Source organism: Cetorhinus maximus, chromosome 12 (genome assembly GCF_964194155.1).
Source record: "Cetorhinus maximus chromosome 12, sCetMax3.hap1.1, whole genome shotgun sequence".
Lineage (NCBI taxonomy): Eukaryota > Metazoa > Chordata > Chondrichthyes > Lamniformes > Cetorhinidae > Cetorhinus > Cetorhinus maximus.
In genome coordinates this window covers 74302942-74325983 of record NC_135890.1, presented here as the reverse complement: position 1 = coordinate 74325983, position 23042 = coordinate 74302942, and the positions used below count along the sequence as shown (strand labels likewise).

Here is a 23042-nt window from a genome sequence, read left to right as displayed (position 1 = left end):
TGTTGCGGCCGTGGCACGCGGCTTTCCGGGGAGCGCTGAGTGTGTTGCTCCCTTCCGGTGGGAGCGGAGTGAAAGGCCGGGGGCACCCCGGGACAGTGACACCAGGAACGAGTGAGGTGCAGCTTGAGTCCCAGGTCTCAGGGCCCAGCATGAAGCTGCTCAAACCTGCCTGGGTCCATCACAATGGTGAGCGGGGCTGTGCAATGACCGGGGGAACTCGGACTGGCAGTGGGACGGTGGAGGCAGGAAGCCGGGAAGGGCTGGGAGTTGCAGGAAGGTTGAGGCGACTGTATCTGTCAGAGAGGGTGAATGGGGATTGTGGCAGAAACTAAAGATTGTGCTGGGATCGAGGTGAGTGGGAGGGGAGCTGGAGATCTAAGAGACCCAAGAGCTTGAATGGGTGACAGAATCCCCAGAGAGAGTTGGTTGAAGTGGCGATGTGTTACAGAAGTCTGCCTAGTGATCCAGATGGACAGTAGTGAAGTACTAAGACTTAACAGTGGGCCTGGAGGTATTGGAGTCGCTAATGCACAATGTATGTACTTGTGGACCTCGAAGAATGGTTATGGAATGGGACATGGTGACTGACCTAGTCACCACAGTGAGTTGGTGCTTGGGACAACTAACTATTGGACTGCAAGACTCTTGAAATAAATAGTAAGAGGGGGAGTAGGCTACACAGCCCCTGGAGCCTGCTCCGCATTCAATGCTCATAAAACTGACCCCCGACCTCGACTCCAATTTCCTGCACAATCCCCATATCCCCTGATATCCATAGCATTCAAAAATCTGTTGATCTTAGCCTTGATTATACTTAACCACTGAGCAACCACATTCCAAAGGCTGTCAACCCTCTGAATGAAGAATTTCTCCTCATCTCAGCCTGTAATGACCGTCTCCTTATCTTGGGATTCCCCCTAGTTCTAGACTCCCCAGCCAGGAGAAATAGCCTCTCAACGTCCATGCTCTGAAGCTTGCTCAGAATCTTTTACATTTCAATTAGATCACCTCTCATTCTTCTAACCTCCAGAGGGTATAAGTCCATTCTACTCGATCTCTCCTCATAGGATAACCCTCTTATCCCAGGAATCGATCTGGTGAACTTCTGTTGTACCCTCTCTAAGGTAAGTATATCCTTCCTTGGATATGGAGGCCTAAACTGTGCACAGTACTCTAGGACTGATCTTACCAAAGCCTTGTACAGTTACAGTCCTTACTCTTGTACTCCATCCATTTGTAGTAAAGGCCAACATGCCATCTATCTTTTTAATTGCTTGCTGAACCTGCATGTTAACCAGCTTTGTTTCTTGTACAATGACACCCAAATCCCTCTGAACACCAATGTTTAATAGATTCTTACCATTTAAAAGATATCTGTTTTTCTATTCAACCAATCAAAGTGAATGTCTACTGCATTCGCTGCTCCCAATGCAGTTTCCTCTACATTGGAGAGACCAAATGCAGACTGGGTGACCGCTTTGCGGAACACCTTCGGTCTGTCCGCAAGCATGACCCAGACCTTCCTGTCGCTTGCCATTTCAACACACCACCCTGCTCTCATGCCCACATGTCAGTCCTTGGCCTGCTGCAATGTTCCAGTGAAGCTCAACGCAAACTGGAGGAACAGCACCTCATCTTCTGACTAGGCACTTTACAGCCTTCCGGACTGAATATTGAGTTCAACAACTTTAGATCATGAACTCTCTCCTCCATCCCCACCCCCTTTCCGATCCCCCTTTTTCCAAAAATTTGTATAGATTTTTATTTTCCCACCTATTTCCATTATTTTTAAATGTATTTCCATCCATTGTTTTATCTGTACCTTTTAGCCTATTTGGATCCCTTCCCCCCACCCCACCCCTCCCCCACTAGGGCTATCTGTACCTTGCTCGTCTTGCTTTCTACCCTTAATGTCACCATTAGCACATTTCTTAGCTAATATCACCACCGTCGACACCTCTTTGTCCTTTTGTCTATGACAACTTTTGGCAATCTTCACCTATCACCGGCCCTCTATCCAGCTTTACCTGTCCCACCCCTCCCCCTTAAACCAGCTTATATTTCACCTCTTTTCTATTTTTCCTTAGTTCTGGTGAAGAGTCATACAGACTTGAAACGTTAACTGTATTCCTCTCCACAGATGCTGTCAGACCTGCTGAGTTTTTCTAGATATTTTTGTTTTTGTTTTTAATAACCCCACATTTGCCTACATTATACCTCACCTGCCACCTTTCTCACTCACTTAACTTATATTACTTTTCCTACTCTTTGTGTCTTCCTCACAGCTTACTTTCCCAACTAACTTTCTTCAATTTTATTTGTTCATGGGATCTAAGCATCTCTGGCTAGACCAGCATTTGTTTCCCAGCCTTAATTGCCCTTGAGAAGGTGATGGTGAGCCACCTTCTTGAACTGCTGCAGTCCAACTGGAATACTCTTCATTCGCCTGTTGTACGTGCACCCACAGTGCAGTTTGGAAGGGAGTTCTAGGATTTTGACCCAGCGACAGTGAAGGAACGACTATATAGCTCCAAGCTAGGATGGTGTGTGGCTTGGAGGAGAACTTGCAGGTGATGGTGTTCCCATGCATCTGCTGCCCTTGTCCTTCTAGATGGTAGAGGTCACAGGTTTGGAAGTGTTGTGGAAAGAGGCTTGGCTAGTTGTCGCAGTGTTGCTTGTATAAGGTACACACTGTTGCCAGTACGTGTTGGTGGCAGAGGGAGAGAATGTTTAAGCTGGTGAATGGGGTGTTGATTATGTGGTTTGGTTTGTCCAAGATGTCGAGCTTCATAAGTGTTGTTGGAGCTGCACTCACCCAGGCAAGTGGAGAGTATTCCATCACACTCCTGACTTGTGCCTTGCATCTTGCATAGGCTTTGGGAAATCAGGAGGTGAGTTACTTGCCACTTATCAGTCCAAACCTGAATGTTGTCCAGGTCTTGTGCTATGAACATGGACTGCTTCAGTATTTGAGTCATGGATGGTACTGAATGCTGTGCAATCATCATCGAACATCCCTATTTCTAACCTTATGATGGAGGGAAGGCCATTGATGAAGCAGCTGAAGATGGTTGGGTGTAGAACTGTGGCCTGAGGAACTCCAGGAGCGTTGTTTTGGGACTGAGATGATTGACCTCCAACAACCATAACCATCTTTCTTTGTGCTAGATATGACTCCAAACAGTGGAGAGTTTTCCCCCGATTCCCATTGACTGCAATTTTACTGGAGTCCTTGATGCCACACACAGTCAAATTCTGCCTTGATGTCAAGGGCAGTCACTCCCACCTCACCTCTTGAATTCAGCTCTTTTGTCCATGTTTGGACCAAATCTGTAATGACGTCTGGAGCTGATTGCCTCTGGCAAAACCCAAACTGAACGTCAGTGAGCAGATTATTGCTATGTATGTGCCACTTGTCAGCACAGTCGATGACATTTTCCATCACTTTGCTGATGATCAAGAGTAGACTGATGGGCAGGTAATTGGCTGGATTGGATTTGTCCTGCTTTTTGTGGACAGGACATACCTGGCAACTTTCCACGTTGTCAGGTAGATGCCACCGTTATAACTGCACTGGAACAACCTGGCTAGGGATGAGAGTAGTTCTGGAGCACAAGTCTTCAGTACTACTGCGGAATGTTGTCAGGGCCCCTTTCCTTTGCTGTATCCGGTACCTTCAGCCATATCATGTGGAGTGAATTGAATTGGCTGAAGACTGGCATCTGTGGTGTTGGGGACTCAGGAGGAGGCTAAGTTGGATCATCCACCTGATGTGCTGGCCTCATCTTTGAGGATATTTGTGGAGGCTCCTCCTCCGGTTAGTTGTTTAATAGTCCACCACCATTCACTCCTAGATGTGGCAGGACTGCAGAGCCTTGGTCTGATCTGTTGGTAGTGGGATTGCTTGGCTCTGAGCATCACATGCTGCTTGTGTCAACAACATGGATACATTACACTTAGTCTCTTCATCTAAGTTATTAATGTAGCTTGTAAATAGCTGAGCCCCAGCACTGATTCTTTTGGCACCCCATTTGTTACAACCTGCAGGCTGAAAATGACCTGTTTATTGCTACTCTCTTTCCTGTTCTTTAATCAATTCTCTATCCATGCTGATATATTACTTTCAACCCATTTGCCCTTACCTTGTGCAATAACTTTTTGTGGCATCTTATTGAATGCCTTTTAAAAGTCCAAATGTATGATATCCACTGGGTCCCATTTATTTACCCTGCTAGTTACATCCTTGAAAAATTCTAAATAGATTTGTCAAACATGATTTCCCTTTCACAAAGTGCTTGAGTTCTGATAGTGAGTATAAGCACCGAGAGAAGGAAATTGATTGAGATGAGAGATTAGAAGAAATGCAGCAGATGACCCATGAATTTTAAAAGTTTCTGTTACTGGTATGACATACATATTTGTTGTATGACTTGCATGATTTCATTTGCTCTGTGGAATCATTCTGGGCAGTTAGTAAGACACTTAATTCTGCAAAGAAATACTTCATGCTTATAATACTTGGCAATGACACTTTCTTTGGACTAGCAATTGAAGTACATTTTTACTTCAATAGATGGAACTTTTACACAATGCCACAGAATTGTTAGAAAACATATCCTTCAAATAGGATACTTTGAGGGCTGTGTGTGTTATTTTCCTCCCTAAACTCCTCCACTCTTTCCCCTTTCAGGACGCTCCTGAAAACCTACCCCCTTTGCCAAGTATTTGGTCATCTGATGTCTCCTCCTTTGGTTCAGTGTCAATTGTTGCAATGCTCTTGTGAACTTCTTGGGAGGTTTTACTTTGTTAAAGGTGTTATATGAATGCACATCTATCTGAATGATCGTTAAATAGTCCAGTTTTTACTACTTTTAAGTACTTGCAATTGCTTTTTTGATATTTTTGCTGCTTATGTCATGGTGAATGTAAAGGCATCTGAAACTGTTTGAGATATGTGAAGCAGTTTGTGTAGCTTTGATTTTTTTAAAAATGAGATGAATACTGCTTGAAAATGTACTTAGTCTATTTTAATTCAAAGCTGTTCATTTCATTGACCTATTAATTTGATTTCAGCACAAGGAAGGTAAGTGCTGTTTCACTTTTTTTGGCACAAAAACTTGACTCAATCCTACCAGAAGTGAACTTTAAAAACAGAGGAAGACCAAGGAAGTTCTGGTTAGACAGTGTCAATAGTGACTTATCATAGAAAGGGATTCAAAGGACTGAAGCAGTTGGGCAAGTTCAGACTGCCTCCAATGGAGTGAATTCATGTTGCTGAGCTGATGGATGGAAATTTACTAGTAGTACACTGCAGTTACTCTCCTCTCAGCTGTTGGGAATGGTTTAAATTGAGTACTTAAATTTAAGCAGTTAATGTAACTCCCAAGTATGTTATGAGAGAAGGTTGAGAGGATATTTGATAGAAGTGATCAAAATCATGAGGGGCCTAGATAGAGTTATAGGGAGAAACTGTTCCTATTGGCCAAAGGGTCGAGAACCAGGGGGCACTGATTAAAGTGAATGGGAAAAGAATAAAAGACAACATGAGGAAACATTTCTGTGCAGTGATGGTTAGGATCTGGAATGCACTGCATACTCCAGATTGTGGTGAAGCAGATTCAGTTGTAGCTTTTAAAGGGAATTTGATAATCGTCAGAAGGGAAAAGAATTTGCACATTTATGGGGCGAAAAACATTGGAGTGGAACTATCTGAGTTGCAGAGGGTCAGCACAAACACAATGGGCCAAATGGCCTTCTATGCTGTAATCATTCAATGTTGCAAAAGGGGTAGGTGAATTTCCATTTAACTTATCAACTGAACGAATCTGACAGTCTGTCAAATCCCATGACACTTTGCATCATAACTTAACAGTGCAAACAAAAATCCATATAGGATTACACTTGATGACTGGTAGAGGATTGCAGGCAATAAATATATCTGAGGGGTCAGGTGGCTAACAACGCAAGCTTGAGTCTTGTGATTTATGTTGAAGCCCTTGATGGGATTGGTTCTTTACAATTTATTTACAGTCACGCTATATCTATTTTGCTCAGTCTGTTGCTTTATATTGATGTATAGTTTCTGGTTTAGTCTCAAAGGGGCTGAAGGAATGGGTTCCATTGTATACATTTTCTGCACTTGGGACTTGCTGTTGTGCTGTAGGTATCAAACTTCAGTGGGAAGAAGGAAAGAGGATTTAATTTAACTCAAGTGTGAAGTGATTTGATTTGGTAGAAAGAATGAAGTTGGTAACTAGAGGACACAGATTTAAGGTGATTGATAAAAGAACCAGAGGCAACGTGAGAAAATAATTTTTTACGTAACGAGTTGCTGCGATGTGGAGTGCGCTGCCTAAATGGGTGGTGGGAACAGATTCAGTAATAACTTTCCAAAGGAAATTTGATAAATATTTGAAGTGGAAAAATTTGCTGGGTAATGGGGAAAGAGTAGGGTAAGTGGGACTAATTGGATAGAGCTGGGACAGGCAGGATGGGCTGAATGACCTCTTCCTTTGTTGTATCATAAGTTGTAAATGCCAAAAATTTGAAACTAGAAATAGAAAATGCTGGAAATATGCAGCAGATCTGTAAGTATAGGTTAAGTGCAAAAGCTTGCTCTGAGAAAGGCTCTATACCCAAAATGTTATAACTTGCCCTTTCTCCTACGAGATTCTTAGCTACTATGCATTTTTGAACTTATGTTGGAACTTTGAACCCATTTGTGGTGATCCATTTGCATGATTTAGTGAAACTACCATATTTTCTGGCCTGGAAGGCAGTGTCCCCAGTAACATCGCTGCCCCATAAAGGCACTGATACTTTTAATATTCTGAAGTTGTGGATTTGCATTGCAATTTAAATATTTTGTAGCTGTTGGGGAAAATGCGGATGAAACGTAATGGGTGTGCTAGAACAGTTTACTGCAGGTGAGTGTAAACAGGTGTCGGCATTGAGTGTTGGGAGGAGCAGAGGATTCTTTTTACCTTTTCTGTGAAAAAAGTGTTTCCTGATTTCCTGCATAAATGGCCTAGCTCTAAATTTAAAGACCATGCCCCATCTTTCTTGTTTGGCCTGCCGGTAGAAATAGTTTCCTTTTATAATTTTAAATACTTTAATCTGATCATCCCTGAGCCTTCTACACAGATGGGAATATAAACTAAGTTTATGTATTCTTCCCTAAATTATCCCTCTAAGCCTTGGTATTGTTCTGGTGAATCTGCTCAACCCTCTCTGACCTGCGGTGCAAGTATGAAAGCAGTATTGCAGATGCAGTATGTCGAAGGCCCTGTACAACTGAAGCATTACTTCCATTCCTTTGTAATCCAGTCCCCTTGAGATAAAGGCCAACACTCCAGTAGCTCTTCTGATTGCTTTTTGTATCTGTCTATTAGATTTAAATGATTTGTACATTTGGACTCCCAACTCTCTTTCCTGCTCTAAAGTTGCTAGCTTCTTATCATTTACAAAATACTTATTTTTACCTTCCTTAGATCCAAAATGCACAACCTCACATTTACCCATTTCATTGAAGATCAACTCTTCTAGTTTTACCCACTCATTTAATCTGTTTGTGTCCCTTTGCAACTCCCTAATCTGCTCTACACTATTTACTGTCCCTCTTGATTTGGTGTTGTCTGCAAACTTGGGTAAATACTGTAACTCACTATTGCTTCATTCAAGTCATTCATAAATATGGTGACAAGTTGAGGCTCCAGACAGATCCCTGGGGAACATCACTTGACACATCCGAGTAAATACCTTTTATCCCCATTCTCTGTCTCCTATTTCTCAACCAATTTCCAATCTAAGTCAAAAGGTGACCTCTTATTTGATGTACGCTCACTTTTTCCAATAATCTTTTGTATGGAACCATGTAGAATGCCTTCTATATGTGCATATAAGTAATGTCCATAGACACTCCTTTGGCTGTCTTTTATAAGTGACCGTCTCAAAGAATTAAACTAAATTAGTCAGACATGATTACCCTTAAAATCATACTAACACTTTTTGATCAACTCATATTTGCCGAAGTGACCAATCAACATATCTCCAAACTACAGATTCAAGTGGCATGCCCATAAACTGATGTTAAATTAACAATCCTATAATTTACTGGTTTCTCTCTCCTACCTTCTTAAATAATGGAGTGACATCAATTTTCCAGTTTAATGGCACAATTTCCAAGTCAAGAGAGCTTTGATTACAATTGAAGCTTCTGCAATTTCTTCACTTTTTAATACTTGGATGGAAACCATAAGGTCTCGGCGATTAATCTATTCTATGTTCATTAAGTTTTTCATTGGTGTTTTTTAAAACTAATATTGAACACAAGTTCCTACCCTTAATTTATTTTTAGGTTTCCTTCTATCACTGGTATTTCATCCATTTCCTCCACTGAAAACAGATGCAAAGTGCTTGTATAATAAATCCGCCATTGCCTTGTTACCTATTACTTAGTACCTTATAGTATAATTTATTCCTCCTTCTTCCAAACCTGGGTTGCAACTAAAGAGAACAGTTTGGATGGTTTAGCAGTAAGGTGAAGTATTGGTAGTTACAGGTCTGTTACTAGTGTAAGCATTAATTAGAGATATAACAAAAGGCATGCCTCATAAGAAGCAAATTGAACATTGAGGCTTGTTGGCAAAAGTGAAATTTTGATATGGCTTTTTGATATAAATACACTAAAGGGATGATGTGGTTTGATCTTTCCCCTTCTCAAACTTAATGTCAGATTATACCCTTTAAAGTGCCCACATCTCCCATAGTTACTCCCTTACCATTGATATAGTTATTTTTACTTTTAACCTTTTACATTACTTGCCAGTTTTTTTGTTTTCTTTTTACAGCTCTTCGTATCCTCTCTGCGATTTTCCATATTTCCCCGAGGCCACTGGATTATCACTTTTCTTGACATTTGTGTTAGTGGCTTCATTTAACTCTGTACTATATCTTGCCTCACATGTTGACCATGGATACTTGACTGTACAAATGGAACTTTTTATTTTTGGGGGGCATTGTGTTGTAATAAGCCATCTTTGAATACCCCCCACAGTTTTCCTGTAGATTTACCTGTTAACAGATTAGCCCTATTTAATGTTTACCATGCACCTCATTTCTTCAAAGTAAACCTTAGTGTGTGATCTTTCTTTTCTCAAATTGAATGTTAAACTCAATCATGCTCTGCCCTGTTTACAAGATGCTCCCTTGCTTTAAAATTTAATTAATTAATTCTCACTTCTTTCTTATATTGCAAATAGCGACTATTGTATGATATAGTTTGACACTAAGTTTGAGAAAGAGAAGCATCATTTATTTAGTGTATTAGCACAAAAAAACTATATCAAAAATTGCACTTGTCTCATCATGCTTCAATTTTTTTTCTTGTGAGGTGGGCTTTTTGTTAACTGAGTACTCTCATTAATGCCGACAGTTACAGGTTTGGAAGAAGAAAAACTAGGATTGTACTGCAGGGTATTTTCACATTTTAGATGTACGCTGTTTGCAAAGTTTGACATACCCAAGGTAAGACTTTATCAAAATCTTAGTAATGGAGCATTGTAAAGTTTTGAATAGGCTGTCCTGCGAAGTCTTGGGCCACTGTCTTGAATTTATTTGAAGTGACAGGTTTTGATGAAAACAAAAAAAATGTTCTATCACTCACTAGTAAATGAATATGAAATAGGAAAGATAATTTAAGGTTTTTGACCAGGCCATTTTATTTCTTTGGATGTAAGCCATCCACTCGTCAGTAACCTGATCAGCCTACTGTGCGTTTCCAGCATTTCCTGTTTTTATTTCAGATCTCCTGCATTCACAGTTTTCCTTGTGTGATGTAGCTGAAGTCTTTTGGTAAAACATACTATATCAAGCAAGAGGGTGGAATTGATGGGGAATCATTTGAACAGATCAGTAATATATTGGAGAAAGACAGGGTGATCATTCATGAAAATTTTATTTGACCTAAATTCAACTGGGATCTGATGAATTATCTTCAGCTCCAAACTTGTGCAACACTGGTTCTTTACCTTGGATATTAAATAGGGCTGGAAAGAGACTGTTCATGACTTGGCATTACAAGTGACCTTGAGACTGCAATATAGACCATAATGTCGTTAGTGTTGAAGCTGGGACACAGTTCAGCGAAAGTCGATATATTGAGTGCACTGATTTTAAATTTAAAAAAATGGAAAGGGATAAAATAATAGGAGGTAAAGCATGGATTGGAAATGGAATTCACTTGAAGTTGTAAAAGACTGGGTGCAAATTATTTTGAAATGGAAAGTTACTAGTAGAATCAAGATCTCATTAAGTTTTAGGAAATAAGCTGGAAGACTGTCAAAAACAGACAGATTGAAAATTACATGAAATATATGATAAAGAAAATCATGCTGAAACAATGATATGACATAAATGGTGAAAATTGTGGGACTAAAAATGGCCTGGGGTATCAGTAACTTTTCTTCAGGGCTTTTTTTTCCGAAGGTTGTACCTGGTTACATGGGAGTTGTTAGGACCTCTATTGAAGAAGGTGTAAATGACAGACTGCTGAAGACAGATGATGTGTCTCACTTCATTCTGAAACAGGAGTGAGATTTGTGCCCGAGTTATAATGCATTTGTTCAATAAATATAATTGTTTTCTTCCAGGTAAGCCAATATTTTCTGTGGATATTCATCCCGATGGAACCAAGTTTGCAACAGGTGGACAAGGTAAGAGGCAGGATGTAGGCGGCTTACTGTTTAATTTAGAGATGGCAAGATCCAGAAATCCCCAGTGACATACAGGTTGCTGCCCCCTTTCATAGTTTGTCTTGTGACCACATGAAACTACACCGTAACGTTTTGACAAGTGAGTCCGTTAATCAGGACAGCAGGATGGTTTGTTCTACTTGGTCCTTTATATCATGGATTGCAAGCCATGGATTTGCTGGTCCTTCCCATTACCATGTGGCAGCTGGATCCCACCCTGCTGTGGAAATAATAGCCTTTTCTGTATACAGTGGCCTATTCAAGTGCCCAGTTGCTCTGGGATTATGAATAACCTGCCATAGTAATCCAAAGTTAGTTCTCATTATGGCACTATGCCCAGCCTGAGGAGATGAATTTCTGCTGCATCACTGTGGTCAGTTCATGATAGTTCAATTCATTGTGAACTTTTTGCTTTGGAGATGTACAGGGCAGAGATTTCCTCCACCCATTTGTGTCCAGGTCATCCCTGCCCATCCCTAAATAGAACCAATCTACAAATTGTTACTAGAATTGCTTTTTCTTTAATCTAATTTTTTTAAAAGCAAGTAAAAATGGTTCAATGTTTAATTTCCACCTACAGGAGAGGATTCAGGGAAGGTTGTCATATGGAACATGCCACCAGTTGTTCGAGAGGAGGATGAGAAGAATGAGGCTATCCCCAAAATGCTTTGCCAGATGGATAACCACCTGGGTACATGCGATTATATATGCAGAAAGCACCTTTTATGTGTCACTCAGGAACTTGGTTGCCCAATATTTCAGTGATCTTTCATATTTGCTATTTACAGGCCTCAGAAGCTTTATTCCGTTTGAAGGATTCTGTAATGTTCTAGTTTACCCTTTTGTGTGTAAAGGCTATCTTTGTGAGCTATTGCGTTTAAATGTTTTTTTCCCATTAATCCTCTATATCACTGCCTTTTTGAGGGACAAAGAATAGTCAACCCATATAACCAGAGCTACTAATTAGGTGCCATCACCTACCATTTCCATTTACCTTATTTCACAAGAAAGTACAACAAAGATATTAGAAATGCTATTAACCTGCACACCCTTTAAAAACATTATTTGAACTGGCTTTTCTCTGACTCTGTTATTTTCATCTGCCAAGACCATATGTATAAATAGCGACTACGGCATCTCCTGTTTGTGATATCAGGTTTATCTATTAATTCAGATGAAGTAACACTTTTAATGTTATTGATTGATAGTGAAATACTTTTTTCAGATTTTATTTCACATTCTCATTTCACCAATTTTCTCTTGCATTCTGTAGAGAAAACTGAGTCAGTATTGGAGTATGGTCCACTGTGTGCTGACCAACCTCTGATAGTTTGCTCAGTTGACCATTATTTATGTGACCTTTGACAGTTTGTGGCAGCAACTTATTTGACTGTTGGGAAGGTCAGTCCAACCAAACCTTCTCTCCTCAGCTGTTGCTTACAACTGCACACTTCCAGCCTGTGTCCCTGTATAGCAATTGGAAATGGATGACTTGGCCTATTTTTCTCTTCCTAACTTGGGTGCAGAGGCTCAACTGGAAGGCCTCTTCCACCACATATAGTTTAGCACAGAACTTTGGAGCTCTTTTTGAGCTCTCCTGGTTTTTAAAATTTAATTCAAAGTTTATTTTGGATCCTCTGTATTCTTTCAGATAAATAGAACATTGCTAACGTTTGCCTGTTTCCTTGCAGCCTGTGTAAATTGTGTGCGCTGGTCTAATAATGGATTGTACCTAGCATCAGGTGGAGATGACAAGTTGATCATGTTGTGGAAGAGAGCAGCGTAAGTATCTGATGACTGCAAGCTTTGAAGCATAAATACCCAATCACTGACTTTCTTGGTTGAGTTTAAAACAAAATATGTAATTATGTCCTGGATGATACAAAGGTGGTTGCTGGTTTACACAGGTAACCAATAGATTCATGTTATATTATGATGCTGAACGTGGTGGGAGAGCTAGTGGATTTACACTGTGGTTTAATACTTTATAAAATGGGTGTACCCAGTACATCAACATTGTACTGTTGTTGACAGCTAACACCTTAATGAATGATTTATGTGTTGCCAATATTCAAAGCTGCCAAGTAATAAGGGACAAGAGTGGGCAACTGTTGATCTGTAGTATATTGTTATGATTCATGCAGAGACGATTACTTTTAAAAAGAGTTGAATTTCCCAAACGGCCAACAGAAATAACAGAAGGGCAAGATTTTGTGTTTTAAGACCTTTATTGTAACAAATAAGCAAAAATCAAATATTACTTAACAGGCAACTAATGCATCAAACTAAACAAATGCATTAACTAACAGTGGTTAACTAACGTAGTCAAGCTACGTCTTACATCCCTTTTGGCTGTGCACCACACTTCTGACCAATGTGCAGCATTACAAGAACAAGTCCAAAGTTATTTCTGGCTCCCCAGCAGGCTCCCTTCTCCCTGCTACACTAGGTTGTAATTTCCAGTGTCCTTCGAAAGTTGTTTCATTCACTGTGAGTCTTCCAGATCCGACTTCCACCATTAAGGCCCACCTCAGCGGCTCCCTGTTCCTTAAATCTCCAAAAGTCTCGCCTGTTCTGTTCCCTTCCTTTCAAACAGGAAATTTTGTAAGCATTCTGCTTCTCCACAGCAGTAGCTGCCTTTTTTCCTCCACACAGTGGTAGTTGTTTGCTTTCTCTCTCTGTCCTGTGTCTCTCAAAGCAGCTTTTCCTTTGCTGTGAGTTACTGTGTACTTGGTTTTTGTTTGAGCTTCACCCGCTTGGCAACCAAAGGCATGTCTCCAAACTAGGGTGCTTCTTGAATTCCCAATTTCTCCTTAAGTTAAAAGAGACATATTAAAATATGACTCTTTTGTAAAGCCCAGTTCGTAACAATATACAGTGAATGGATATATCCATGCATGTTTGATGCCTTGCAGCTTCATTGTTGGTGTCTAATTGGAATCTAGAATCTAATTATGATGATATGTGGTAATTGTGTGATTGCTTTTTAAAGGTATATCGGACCAAGCAATGTCTTTGGTTCCAGTAGCAAGCTAGCTAATGTGGAACAGTGGAGATGCGTTTCTATCCTCAGAAGTCATACAGGAGGTATGAGTTACAGGCCATGTTCTATCCATTCTCATGAAGTGGAGCAGTGAAAGACAGTTTTATTTTTTTAAACAGCTTTTGCATAATGAAATGAAATGTGCTGGGCTCCTCAATCTTCAGTTAATTTATTTAGTGAGTACCTGCACTATGTAAACTGAATAAGTCTCTGCATTGGCATTCAATCTGTGCTAAATTAGTTGATCTACGTCAAAGCTGATCTAGTTCGTGTTATGGGCCACAGGTTTGGGCTTTGGCCCGCTGGCACTTCAAGTAGACATCCAAGTACTTACTAAATGTGATGAGAGTTTCTGGATTTACTATCCTTTCAGGCAGTGAGCTCTAAGACCCTACCGCCCGCTGTGTGAAAAATTGTTTCCTCATCTCCCCTCTAATCCTTCTACCAATTACTTTAAATCCATGACCACTGGCTTTTGACCTCTCTGCTAAGGTAAACAGGTTGTCCCTATTTATTTTATCTAGGCCCCTTATAATTTTATACACCTCAATTAAGTCACCGCTCAGCCTCCTCAGTTCCAAGAAAAACAACCCCAGCATATCCAATCATTCCTCGTAATTCAAATTTTCCAGCCTAGGCAAAATTGTCATAAGTCACCTCTGCACACTCTCTGGTGCAATCACTCTTTCCTGTAATGCAGTGACCAAAACTGTACACAGTACTCAAGCTGTGATCTAGCTAGTTTTGTATCCAGCTCTAGCATAACCTCACTGCTCTTATATTCTTTGCTGCGGCTAATAAAGGCAACTATGTCCTATATCGTCTTGACATATTCTTGGAATAGATATCCAATGTTTCTGATCTCAATCCAGAGACCTTCACTGGAGGTGAACGTGTATGGATGCTAGCTGAGGCCCAGGTTTGGCGTTGAAAATGGCTGCTTCCTGTGATTGAGTGGTCCATCTATGCTCATTGTTTAGGCCTTCAAATAGTGGCCACTTGGGCAAGGTACCAGAGAAGAGCCAATGTCTGTCTAGCTGTATCATAGAAACATACATAGAAAATAGGAGCAGGAGTAGGCCCTTTGAGCCTGCTCTGCCATTCATTATGATAATGTCTGATCATCCAACTCAATAGCCTGCTCCTGCTTTATCCCCATATCCTTTGATCCCTTTCACCCCAAGAGCTATATCTAACTCCTTGAAAACATACAAAGTTTTGGCCTCAACTACTTTCTGTGGTAGCGAATTCCACGGGCTCACCACTCTCTGGATGAAGAAATTTCTCCTCATCTCAGTCCTAAATGGTCTACCCTATATCCTTAGACTGTGACCCCTGGTTCTGGACTCCCTACCATCGGGAACACCCTTCCTGCATCTACCCTGTCTAGTCCTGTTAGAATTTTATAGGTTTCTGTGAGATCCCCCCTCATTCTTCTGAACTCCAGTGAATATAATCCTAACTGACTCAATCTCTCCTCATATATCAGTCCCGCCATCCCAGGAATCAGCCTGGTAAACTTTCGCTGCACTCCCTCTATAGCAAGAACATCCTTCCTCAGAATAAGGAGACCAAAACTGCACTCAATATTCCAGGTGTGGTCTCACCAAGGCCCTGTATAACTGCAGCAAGACATCCCTGCTCCTGTACTCGAATCCTCTGACTATGAAGGCCAACATACCGTTTGTCTTCTTTACCGCCTGCTGCACCTGCATGCTTACCTTCAGCAAGTGGTGTACGAGGACACCCAGGTCTCGTTGCACATTCCCCTCTCTCAATTTGTATTCAGAAAATAATCTGCCTTCCTGTTTTTGCTACCGAAGTGGATAACCTCTCATTTATCCACATTATACTGCATCTGCCATGCATTTGCCCACTCACTCAGCTTGTCCAAATCACACTGAAGCATCTCTACATCCTCCTCACAGCTCACCCTCCCACCAGCTTTGTGTCATTGCAAATTTGGAGATATTACATTTAGTTCCCTCATCTAAATCATTAATATATATTGTGAACAGCTGGGATCCCAGCACTGATCCCTGCAGTACCCCACTTGTCAATGCCTGCCATTCGGAAAAAGACCATAAGACATAGGAGCAGAAATTAGGCCATTTGGCCCATCGATTCTGCTCCGCCATTCAATCATGGCTGATAAGTTTCTCAACCCCATTCTCCTGCCTTCTCCCCGTAACCTTTGATCCCCATACCAATCAATCAATCAAAAAAAAACGTTTATTCCTACTCTTTGTTTCTTGTCTGCCAATCAGTTTTCTATCCATCTCGATACACTGCCCCCAATCCCATGCGTTTTAATTTTACACGCTAACCTCTTATGTAGGATAAATAAACCACATCCACTGGCTCCCCCTCATCAACTCTACTAATTCCATCCTCAAAAAATTCCAGTAGATTTGTGAAGCATGATTTCCCTTTCGTAAATCCATGCTGACTCTGTCCTATTCTGCCACTGTTTTCCAAGTGCTCAGCTATTAAATCTTTTATAATGGACTCTAGAATTTTCCCCACTACTGATGTCCAGCTGACTGGTCTATAATTCCCTGTTTTCTCTCTATCTCCCTTTTAAAATAGTGGGGTTACATGAGCTACTCTCCAATCTGTAGGAATTGTTCCAGAGTCTATAGAATCTCGGAAGATGACCACCAATGCATCCACTATTTCTAGGGCCACTTCCTTAAGTACTCTGGGATGTAGGTTATCAGGCCCTGGGGATTTGTCGGCCTTCAATCCCATCAATTTCCCCAACACCATTTCTCTACTAATACTGATTTCTTTCAGCTCTTCCCTCTCACTAAACCCTGTGTTCCCCAACATTTCTGGTATGTTATTTGTGTCCTCCTTTGTGAAGACAGAACCAAAGCATGTATTTGGTTGGCCAGTCATTTCTTTGCTCCCCATTATAAATTGTGTCACAGCAGTGTGTCAGTGAAGAGAGGAGAGGAAATTGGTGAATGAAGAATAAAATTAATTTGACAATAGAATGAGGTAAGAGTTTGTCCACGGCTGTATCTGATTTCACTGCGCTGTCAGGGAAGGTGCTGAGCAAAGGCAGGTGTTTCTTCACAGAGGAAAATTAACATGTTAATGGCTAATCTTGCAGAATATTTTAGAAGCCAGCTGTCATAGATCTTTATTGGCATCTAGTCTTGATTGGTGGGAATATAGACTCTCACCTATAAAGGTTCGTAATCTATCAATCTTGTTACATGGCATAACTTAGCCAGAGACAGCTGTAAAAGCAGATATCACATGCAAATAACCTTAAGGGTGACTGGGAGTTAAAAGACTTTGAGTTGTTTGATTCCTGGTGAACTCAGAATCCACTGACATTAGAGCACTAACTTAGATTTTGCTGGCGTAAGGAATAGAAACATTCTGTTTGATTTTTAATGCTCGGGATTAAGGCACAATGATGAACAAAATCAGATCATAGGAATTTCATTGATCAAAAGAAGAGCCTTTGGCCCATTGTACTTATGCTGATGTTTGCTCTTACACTGGAGCTATCTAATGCACCTCCTTTTCCTGTGTTTTTATATATTTTAAATTATTTGTCAAATTTCATTTTAAATGTTAAGTTCTCTGCCTGATTAGCCAGTTGTGGTTAAATTATATTCTAATTGACCTCTGTATGAAAAAATTCTGCTAACTTCATCCTTTTTATTGTAGTGATGAATAATCTATGTCATTTTGTTAACATTGCTGCCATTAGCCAGTGAATTGTTATCATTATGTACCCTCTCAAAGTTTTCATAACTTTGAAAGCTTTTATATTGTCTTTAACCTCTCAGAAGGGCCTTGTGACTTTTCTGCACGTGCACCTCTGCACGTTCCTGACGCTGTCTCACGATGTGTTCGATTCCCTCCTGAATGAGCCAATTTGGTCAGTCACAAGCCAGGGTCTCCCATGACTTGGCAGATATGTTTGACCTCTTCAGGGATATTTTGAGGACAAATAGAAGTATATCTATACTGACAAACTAGAGGACCTCAAAACCCTTTTAACATCTTTGCGTCTTGCTAATCCCTCTTGTATCTGCCCTCGTACTTCTCTCTGCATCGTGCTTGAGCATACTATGACGTCTCCCTCACCCCAAGAGTGTACTGTTTTTGACAGGTTTGCCTCCTCACTATACTTATGGGGAACAGTCAAGCATACCTCCAAGACTTTTCCCTGCCTTACTACGTAGTATAAATTCCCTGTGTGAAGATATTGTTATTGTTTCAGTGAAGCCCATCCTGTAGTGTTTCCCCTGCCCCAGAGCTCATCTCAATGGCCTAAATATCTAAGACCCTCCCTCCATAACCATCTGTCATGGCAAGCATTGCCCGGCCTCAGTGCCTGACATTGAGAGAAATCCTGAGCTTAATACCCTGGTGCAATGTTCCCCCTACAACGACTTCTGTTTACATTGTGCCTTCAATATAATAAAATGTCCCAAGGCACCTTGCAGAGGCATTATAAACAAAATATCACACCGCGCCACATAAGGAGATATTAGGACAGATGACCAAAAGCTTGGTCAGAGAGATTTCAAGGAGTTTCTTAAAAGGAGGAAAGTGAGGTAGAGAGGCAGAGAGGTTTTGTGAGGGTAGGTGAGGGAGGAATCCTAGAGCTTATGGCCTAAACAACTGCAGGCACGACCACCATTTGTGGAGTGATTAAAATTGGGGATGCTAAATTCGCTGAAATTAGAGTGCAGATATCTCTGAGAAATGTGGGGTTGGAGGAGATGACAGAGATAGGTCATGGCCAGGCCACGGAGAGACTTGAAAGCAAGGTTGAGAATTTTAAAATCGCGATGTGTAGCTGGGAACCACTGTAGTTCAGCGAGCACGGTAGTGGGTGAATGGGATTTGCTGTGAGTTAGAACAGGAGGAGCAGAGTTTTGGTTGACCTCAGATTTACAAGAGGTGGAATGTGGGAGGCTGGCCAGGAGTGCATTAGAATAGTCAAGTCTGAAAGCTGTGCAGATGTGTAGCCAGGCAGCAAGCTTTAGCGTACTGTATAGTGCAGTACCGTGTAGAACGAAGGAAAAAAACAAAGTGCAAAAGACTTTGTTCCCCAGCATTGACATCCCTCAGCTAAAAATTCACTAACGTATGAATTGTTTTAAAATAGTAACACATTGTATTTTTTTTTCTTATTCGCTCCTGGGCTGTGAATGTCACTAGTAAAGCCAGCATTTATTGCCCATCCTAATTTCCCTTGAGAAGATGGTGGTGAGCTGCCATCTTGAACCACTGCCATTCACGTGATGTAGGTGCACCCATAGTGCTGTTAGGAAGGGAGTTCCAGGATTTTGACCCAGTGACCATAGTTCCAAGTTAGGATGGAATGTGACTTGGAGGGGAACTTGCATGTAGTAATGTTACCATGTGCCTGATGCCCTTGTCCTTCGAGATGTTAGAAGTCCCAGATTTGGAGGGTGCTGTGAAAGGAGTCTTGGCGAGTTGCTGCAGGGCATCTTGTAAATGCTACACACTGTAACAAGAGTGTGCCGATGGTGGAGGGAGTGACTGTTTAAGGTGGTTGATATCAAGCAGGCTGCTTTGTCCTGGATGGTGTCGAGCTGCTTGAGTGTTGTTGGAGCTGTACTCATCCAGACAAGTGGAGAATGTTCCATCACACTCCTGACTTCTGCTTTGCAGATGGTGGACAGGCTTTGGGAGTCAGGAGCTGAGTTACTTAACGCAGAGTTCCAGCTTCTCATTTGCTTTTGTAGCCACAGTATTTATATGGCTGGTCCAGTTAAATTCTGGACAAAGATAACCCCCAGGATGTTAATTGTTGGGGATTCAGTGATGGTAATGCCGTTGAATGTCAAAAGGAGATGGTTAGATTCTCCCTTGGAAATGGTCATTGCCTGGCTGAGGTTTCCTTTCTTGGATTTACATTGTGCAGTACAGTACACTGACTGAGGATTCTGTCTATGTTTTAGATGTGATGGACCTGGCCTGGTCACCCCACGATGCTTGGCTCTCCTCCTGCAGTATAGATAATACTGTTGTTATCTGGAATGCTCTGAAGTTCCCAGGTGAGATTGGAAGTTGGCTTTAATTTGATGAACATGTCCTTTATGGACAGGACCGGAACCTGTATGAATAGGAATCCCTCACGAAGCAGTGTTGAGTATTCAGTTTTACCATAGATATTCTTTGTCTCAAACTCATGCAGGCCTTGTTTCCTGTGAACTAATTGCGATTATAATGTTTGAACGCTACATAGAAAATTTACTGTTGGTCACATAGGTTACAGATACAGGCCGGGCTCTCATTCACTGGAAAAGTTGTAGGCTTCAGAGGCAACCATAGTGAATGCATTTCAACTCTTTCTAACAGAGATCATTGCAACATTACGGGGTCACTCAGGCCTGGTGAAGGGCCTCACTTGGGATCCTGTTGGAAAGTACATTGCATCCCAAGCTGATGACCGGAGCTTAAAAGTATGGAGGACCATGGATTGGCAGCTGGAGACGAATATCACTAAACCCTTTGATGAAGTATGTGCTTTCAGCAAATGTTTCAATTGTTGCTCTGGAGTGGTGCAGTTCCGTGTTGCTGTTTGTCACTTGTGGGAAGCGTGTTCATAAGATTACTCCTGTAGCAAACTAGAATGCAGGCCTTTGTCAGCCATCATGCCACCTTCTCTTCTGCCCATTTTTCCCTACCATTGTATTCACGCTAAAGGTTGGCAGATGACAATTTTGTTTTAAATTGGTGACCTATGACTCTAATTTAGATTAGGCCTTAAAAATAAATGGCCGGTACCTCCAGCTGAAATAGGTGGTAATCTTATTTCAGCATTAGACCAACACATGCTGCCCGTTGTTCTCTAAGGTGTTGAGTGCCTGAACTAGTGGACCTTAAAGGCACTCCAGAATAAGAATGTTTTGGGTTTTAAAAATAATTTATATGGGTCAGGCAGGGCATCAGTGCTCTTGGTGGCCCTCAAAGATCAGACCTCTGCAGTTCTACCCCTCGATTGCATTCCTACTTTGCCTGTTTGCACCAGTTGGGCTGCATATTTGACCCCAGATTCTATCCCCCTGTTCAGCGAGATGCTTAAAATACACAAAGCTAGCAGTGGTTTGGAACTGACACCCAACTATGAGCATTGTTTGTGCCTTGGATCAATTATATTGGGTGGGCAGTGAGATGAGACAGCCTGGTGGAATTGGCTACCTCAAAATTGCCGCCGATTCTTCAGGTGAAATCTTGCTGAATGTCTTGTTAGAAGAAGCTACTTTGATGTTGCCCATCCAGTCAATTCGTACTTGGAAATGTTAGTCAACTACCAAACCGTATGATGCTCTCTTGAAAACGTTACAGAAAGATAATCTGGTATGCAAGTCATTCAGTGGAGTTAGGTTTACAGCAAGAAGTGATTGCTCCATTATTGCTATGGTAATTGTAAAATGTTTTGTGAACATTGTTTGTGTGACCACAAAGGATTATAGTCCATATGATTGCTTCATTTTGCTGCAGTGTGCAGGTACAACACATGTGCTACGCTTAAGCTGGTCCCCGGATGGCCATTACCTCGTATCTGCTCACGCAATGAACAACTCAGGCCCCACTGCGCAGATCATCGAGCGGGATGGCTGGAAAACAAACATGGACTTTGTTGGCCACCGGAAGGCAGTGACCGTAGTGGTAAGTGTTCTGATCTTTTGAATGCTGCAGGAAACACTTTGGAAGAATGTAATTTATAAGTGTGTTTATTCTTTCTGGAGAAGGAGAAAAGAATTGGAAACAAGGATATTGGAACTGAATTTACTGTCAAAATTATGGAGGGGCTCGCCACGCTCACTGTTGTTTATGCACAAATTGCACAGCAACTTCAGACAAGGGCAGAAGTGTGGTTAAACAAGAATGCAATTTGCTTGTGACATGCATTGCTTTGCTGTTTGCTTCCTGAAATGAGATTTTGCTGTTGTCCCACCATTGAAATGCATTGAAAGATGTGAAGTACCCATATTTGGATTGCAAATATGTGTTAGTGGAATTCCCAAGCCTTTTATGAAGAAGACACCAAGACTAGGATGCTTTGGTGGAGACTGTTTATTGCTTGCCACAGAGCTTACTTCTCCACTCTAACACCCATCGTCAGTGCTGGCTGACTTTTTTATATACACATTTGAGTATAACTAACTAATCAATACCCAACACCTGTTCACCTTATTACCTTAAACTATTAGGTATTTAACACCCATCAACAGAACCTATTAGTTACTAATAGATTCCCCTTTTTAAATTAAAATGCAGACAAAAACTATTCATAAGGAAAGATACAAAATGATAATACATGTTATCTTATTATACAATAAATCAATCTTTAATATGCTCCATACTTCCCCCCCACCCCACACCCCGCCACCGCCTTGAAAATTAAAAAAAATTATTAAGGTTACAACATGAAAATTTTTCAATCTATTAGAACACAAGGCATCTTTCTTTGAGGATATTCAACAATTTCTTTGGACAGGCAGTTGTCTTTATGAAACAATCTGACAACTAGTGACTTGCGTCGACCCTTTTTATTTTTGAAATCCCCTTCCTTTCCAACATCTCTTTTCCGTAACACTCTGTCGAATGGACATTGTCCCAGAGCGAACAGTTATCTATATAGCATTCTATAGGCACATTTTTTCCCTGTTGCTCCTTACATAGGAGTTCTTTTAAAATACTTGTTAAATAAAGAGCCATAACTGTCATTTCCACCAGCGCAAGTGTCTTCACAGCTAAGGTACTTTTAACTACTCTCTTTATTTTCTTCGATTCCCATGGTAATGGACAACAGTTATCATTTCTTCCCACTAAAAAGATAATTAATCCTGCTGTACTTGAATAACCATCAGGAAGGTTAATGTGTGAGGTGCCACTGAAACATCTAATTTCGTCCCTACTGGGTCACCCAGGTCTGGAAATCTGAGCATATGTTCTTCTAAACTTAATTTCTTCAATGTCTTATTTGCTTTTAGTACTTCCCCAGCAGTATCATTTTTCAGCATGGTGCTCAGTTCTAATACATCATAGCATGCATCTGGTCTAGTTTGTGCACATGACCAGTTTAATTACCCAATTAAGCTTCTTAATTGATCTGCTTATTCCTTGGCTGTGGAGTCTTTCTTTTGTGAGGATCAGGCCCCATTTATCAGGATCTTGTTAACATTTTCTAGGTAAGACTGTTGAGTTAAGGTTATTCCCAACTTAGTCTCCCTAATGTC

The 23042-nt window shown here is 41.1% G+C and overlaps 1 protein-coding gene across 4 annotated transcripts in view; it reads left to right on the top strand.

Annotated features, from left to right (window-relative positions):
- The window catches only part of hira (histone cell cycle regulator a), a 116041-nt gene continuing 92999 nt past the window's right edge, over positions 1-23042 (top strand). For 3 of the 4 annotated variants that reach the window (XM_078553883.1, XM_078553881.1, XM_078553885.1), the window contains exons 1-8: positions 1-186; positions 10650-10712; positions 11332-11442; positions 12443-12533; positions 13744-13838; positions 19755-19850; positions 20155-20315; positions 21301-21468. In XM_078553883.1, the coding sequence (XP_078410009.1) occupies positions 150-186; positions 10650-10712; positions 11332-11442; positions 12443-12533; positions 13744-13838; positions 19755-19850; positions 20155-20315; positions 21301-21468 (822 nt within the window). In that variant the 5' untranslated portion in view covers positions 1-149. Of the gene's footprint in view, positions 187-1067; positions 1125-10649; positions 10713-11331; positions 11443-12442; positions 12534-13743; positions 13839-19754; positions 19851-20154; positions 20316-21300; positions 21469-23042 lie in introns of those variants that run through there. The other variant, XM_078553882.1, reaches the window with a different exon arrangement.